Below are 5,181 nucleotides of genomic sequence, written 5' to 3' on the forward strand. Positions count from 1 at the left end.
GTAATCCTGAGTCCGTTTCTCCCTTGTGATGGATACTTTGGTACGCTTGAATATAAGCCCCTATGGTACGTCAACTCCACCGATGATCATGCGAATGACATGTTGAGGTTCTTCAGGTTCATTCTTCCTGCCTGCATCTCTCTCCCTGAAATGATTCTTAGCCCGATCACTTAGGAATTCTCGAAGGTGGCCCTCATTGAATAACCTAGCCACTTCTTCCCTTAACTGCCTGCAATCTTCGGTCCTGTGCCCATGAGTATCATGATATTTGCACTTTAAGTTGGGGTTTCTCTGAGAAGGATCGGTTTGTATATGCTTGGGCCATCTAGTATCTCTAATTTTGCCAATGGCTGAGACGATCCCTGAGGCATTGACGTTGAAGTTGTACTCCGATAATCTGGGCGCCTCTGCCGGTTCCAAGTGCCTATCAAACCTGGTTTTGCTCATGAGTCCCCAGGAACTTTAACCTCGATATGCTCTTCGATAATTCCGAGGATGTTATGCTTAGACATATTCCTTCGATCCTCGATGTATGGCTGATATCTTTCCTTATTCGATCTTGGCCCCTTGTCTGCACTTCCTAACTCCCTTGCTAGTAATGTGTTAGGATAAACTGAGCCCAAAAGGGCTCTCAGCTGGTCATCCTCGACCCTAATCTTTGATTGGTACCTGTTATGCACATCCACCCAAGTCACGGCGGGATACTCGACCAAGTTCTTCTTCAGCTGCTTCGAAGCTATTGAACTTCATTCATTCAGTCCCTGAGTGAAAGCTTGTATGGCCCAGTCACCGGAGACTGGCGTTAACTCCATTCGTTCTAATTGGAAACGAGATACAAACTCCCTCAGCATCTCGTTCTCCCTTTGCTTTATCTTGAATACGTCGGATTTCCTTGTTGTAACTTTTATGGAACCAACATGTGCCTTCACAAACGAGTCTACCAGCATGGCAAACGAATCGATAGAGTTCGGGGGTAGGTTATGGTACCAAATCATGGAACCTTTAGACAAAGTTTTCCCAAACTTTTTTAGCAAAACTGATTCGATCTCATCGACTTCCAAATCATTCCTTTTTATGCCACAAGTGTATGTGGTAATATGCTCGTTGGGATCAGTGGTTCCATTGTATTTCGGGATATCAGGCATCCGAAACTTCTTCGGGATGGGATTTGTAGCCGTACTCTGGGGGAATGGTTTTTGCACGAACTTCTTTGAGTCCAGTCCTTTTAAAATCGGAGGTGCTCCCGATATTTGGTCGACCCTTGAGTTGTATGTTTCCACTTTTTTGTCATTTTCTTCAATATTCTTTTCTCCAGTCTCTATCCTTTTGGCGATCTACTCGAGCACTTTCATAATAGCTGGGTCAGTCCCCGAGCCATTTCATCGGGCCTTGTTGATTCTACACGTCGAGTGTTCACTGGTTTGGCTGTGTTAGGAGTTCTGTTCTGACTTTGAAGCTGAGCGATGGCGACTTGCTAAGCTTGCAGCATCTCGAATATCACTTGGAGGCTGACTACTCCTTCTTCCATCCCTCGCTTTTCTTGACCTCCTGATCGGGCTTCCCTGTGTGTGTTCCTTGCGGGGTTTGTGCATGCGTCCGTGTTTAGAGCGTTGTGCGAACTGATATCAACTGGCTCCACGTTTGGCACTCCCTCAGGGTTTATGGGTGGTACACCGAAACCTATACCGTTGTTTTCTCCAAGACCTTCGTCCTCGTGAATAGACGCATTCTGTATGCTAGACATGTTTAAGCCTGAAATCAAAGAATCTTTGACAAGAAAAAGTGTAAAGAATAATGTGTGTTTTTAGAAAACTAGCACTAGAACAATCACTATTATCTTTAGCCCCAGGGTGGGCGCCAAACTGTTTACCTCGAAAAATGGGGGTAACAATTAAATGTAATTTGTGGTTTTAAAGATATGTGATTCATTCTAATACTAGTGAATATTCAAGTAGTATCAAGTTTAAGCAAGAAAAATTGATGAACCAAACCAGAGTTGCTGTAACAACAAAGACCTCGAGCTCGACTTTCTTGGGGCCCTCGAGGTCAGCTAAGAGCAATGAAGTATGAATAATAAAGTAAAAATAATAAAGCTGAAGAACACTTGTTGAGCACGTTAAGCAAGAAAAGCAGAGAAGAATATTCTATTGCTATGAATAATCTGAGATGGGTCTTACAAAATGATTGGGGTTCCCTGTATATAGGAGGAGAAAACTCCAATATAGTACATTCTTAATTGTAGTAAGGAATTCTATTGGTACAGGTGTACAACAGCCTAGTAAAGGACCTGTACCATTTCGTACAAATCTTTTCCTTTAATTTATTCTCTGACCCACGTGTACTTGAGAAATTCCCGCTCTTTCTTGATTGCCCCAGAGAATGTACTGCCCTCGATGCGCCAGGTCTTCGATCTGCTTCTCCGAGGTACGTGTCCTCCGACCGGGTCCGACCTCTACCTCGAGTCACCCGGACTTGGATTCATTGCCCAATTTAAGACTTTGAAATTGGGCTCCTTAATTTTGACCGTATACATTAGTATTTTTGATTCCGAGAATTAATACACTCATTAAACCTAATTAATGGTCCCACAACTTTCCACTTTTACTACTTGGTGTCGCTAGGGTATCGGATTGGATTAGGATCTTGAAATAAAATTTAGTAGCATACCTGATGCCGTATGCCAAAGAGAGAGGCACCAAAAAAAGGAAAAAGACAAAAAAGAGAGGGACATTTAGTTGTTAAAGATCTTATCGATTATATATAATATACCTAATCAGTAGAGATGTCCAACACCTCAATTAATTAACTCTTACATATATCTATATTATATTAAAAGGAGAGCAGTATGCAATGTGGTTAAGCCAAGTGACAAGCTATTAATTAGCCACTTGACAATTTTAGGACAAGATAAATAGATAAGGTAATAAATAAGTTCTAGCAAAAGCTCTTAATATTTAGGAGTTGGATTTGTTTAAGATTCTTTAAATCAAATCCCTTAATTTATGGGATGTTCTAATAGATAATCATGAACTTTCATTTAATTTATCATTCATATTATTTACTCATTGTTATTTGATCATAAATAAATAGGACTTAAATGAGTAAATAACAATGAGTAAATAATAAAGTAGAAAGTTAATAAAAAATCACATGAAAACGTGATAATATTACATATTAGGTAATGTTATAGCAAAAGTAAAAAAACAATTAAATTTCAAAAAAAAAACTATATAAAAAATAAAAGGAAAAGACTATTTGAAATTGAGATTAGAAAGTTCTTAAAGTTATGACGAGAACGCTCAAAATACGGATATGACCACAAAATTAAAGTCTTGCTAGATAAAGAAAAATTAAAATTTGAGACTAAATTAAAAATTTAAATATACTAAATAAATATCTCATGTACGGAATTCACTAATGAAAATTAAAAGCCAAATTTGTATCTTGAAACTACAACAGAAAATAAAATAAATGCACGTAATACAAAAATATTTATAAAAAAATTCAATAGATTTGAAACATTATAAAAGAACTTATGTATTAATTTTTAGACTAACTCAAATTATATTTTAAAATAAAATATGATATTATTTTGATTATAGGCACAATATCTAAGTAAAAAGCGAATTAAAATTTCTTAATAGGGAAAAGAATGCATAAAGAGGAAAATAGAGATAGTGCGAGGATACTTATATTTTAAATTTATTAAAAAATTAATTAATTAAATTATTCAATAACACTCAAAATATAATAAATAATTTAAATCATAAAAGAGATCCGAATAAGAGAATAATAGTGTAAAAATATATTAAATTTCAAGAATAATTTTTTTATATTTATTAATAATTATTAAAGGGATAATAAGCAAGACATTAAGTTAATTTATAAGCTAATAAAAGATGATATTATAGTATAACAATAGTAAGTACTATAAATAATGCAAAAGCTATGAGCAAGAAACAAAAAAGAGAAATAATTCTGTCTAAAAATGTAGAAGGATAAGACTTATTTAAATTTGAGATGAAAAATAAAGTGATAATAAGAATTTTACTAAAATAATATAATTTAATATGTTCAAATAACACAAATCACAATATTACATATTTAGTATTCTTTAATATTAACCGTAAAATATAATACAAGTGTCAAAATCAAGGGGTTGGGTTATTACGGATATATAAAAAGAAAACAAATTATCCACTATGAGATTTGAAAAATAGTTCCATGTCCTACTTTTTAATTAATAATAATAAATATTTATAATTTTTATATAGAAGGTTTAATTTTAAGGTTATTTGTACATAATTTAAATAACACAAATCATAATTTGACATGATTTGTATCCGCGTATTGCGCGGGTACTAATACTAGTAGTATTCACTTCATAATAGAAGTATTCACTTCATAATAGAAGTATTCAGCAAAGCAATCCATGTAAGGATATAAATCACAACGTTCCAGAGAATTAACAATAGGGGCAAGAGCTCTATGTTTCTGATCATCGATCATGTCAAGGGATAATCCCCATTCCTTAAGTTTCTTATCGTCGTGATGAAATGCTAGGCTGTGTTCTCCTCCCTGCCCTAATTGCAGCACTTGAAATTCACAAGTTCTCATCCTGTTAAGATCCTCAAACTGCTCAATAGTCCACTCGAACCATTTCATTAGGAAAATACGACTGCTCAGTCCATGTGTAACAATGATGATGTTGGTATCTTGAGATGGATCATCACAAAACTTCTTCATTTCGATGTCTCTCTTTAAGCATTCAACAAAACCTGCACATTATTGTATGCGTGGTCCAGTGGTTAATAAAATAGGTGAAAATCATGAGGTTTTCAGGTTCAAATTTCAGCGGAAACAAAAACACTAGGTGATTACTTCCAATTACCTGATATCTTGTGCTGGTGAGAGGTGACAGATATCCCATAAATTAATCGAAATGTGTTATTTGTAGCTTGAATTATTTCCTTGTATTTTTAGGAAACTCATAGTCTCTGTAGGTTTAGGAAACTCGTTGTCCCAAATAGATTTGGGAAAGGAAAACATATAGTCATTGTCAAATTGGGAAACCTTTCTCATATATGTTTGAGACCTTTTGGGATCTATATATAGGGGTTGTAGTTGGAGATTCTATAGATTGTATTGTGTTTTTTCTTCTCATTCATAGTGGAAAACTCT

The 5,181-nt window shown here is 35.2% G+C and overlaps 1 protein-coding gene across 1 annotated transcript; it reads right to left on the bottom strand.

Moving 5' to 3' along the window:
* Window positions 1–4,377: 4,377 nt before the first annotated feature.
* LOC138875344 (phosphoglycerate mutase-like protein AT74H) lies at window positions 4,378–4,746 on the bottom strand. Its single transcript, XM_070154171.1, has one exon. The coding sequence runs from the start codon at window positions 4,744–4,746 to the stop codon at window positions 4,378–4,380; it is 369 nt and encodes a 122-aa protein (XP_070010272.1).
* Between the last annotated feature and the right edge of the window lie 435 nt (window positions 4,747–5,181).

The sequence above is a fragment of the Nicotiana sylvestris genome, chromosome 1 (genome assembly GCF_000393655.2).
Source record: "Nicotiana sylvestris chromosome 1, ASM39365v2, whole genome shotgun sequence".
NCBI classification, from domain to species: domain Eukaryota; kingdom Viridiplantae; phylum Streptophyta; class Magnoliopsida; order Solanales; family Solanaceae; genus Nicotiana; species Nicotiana sylvestris.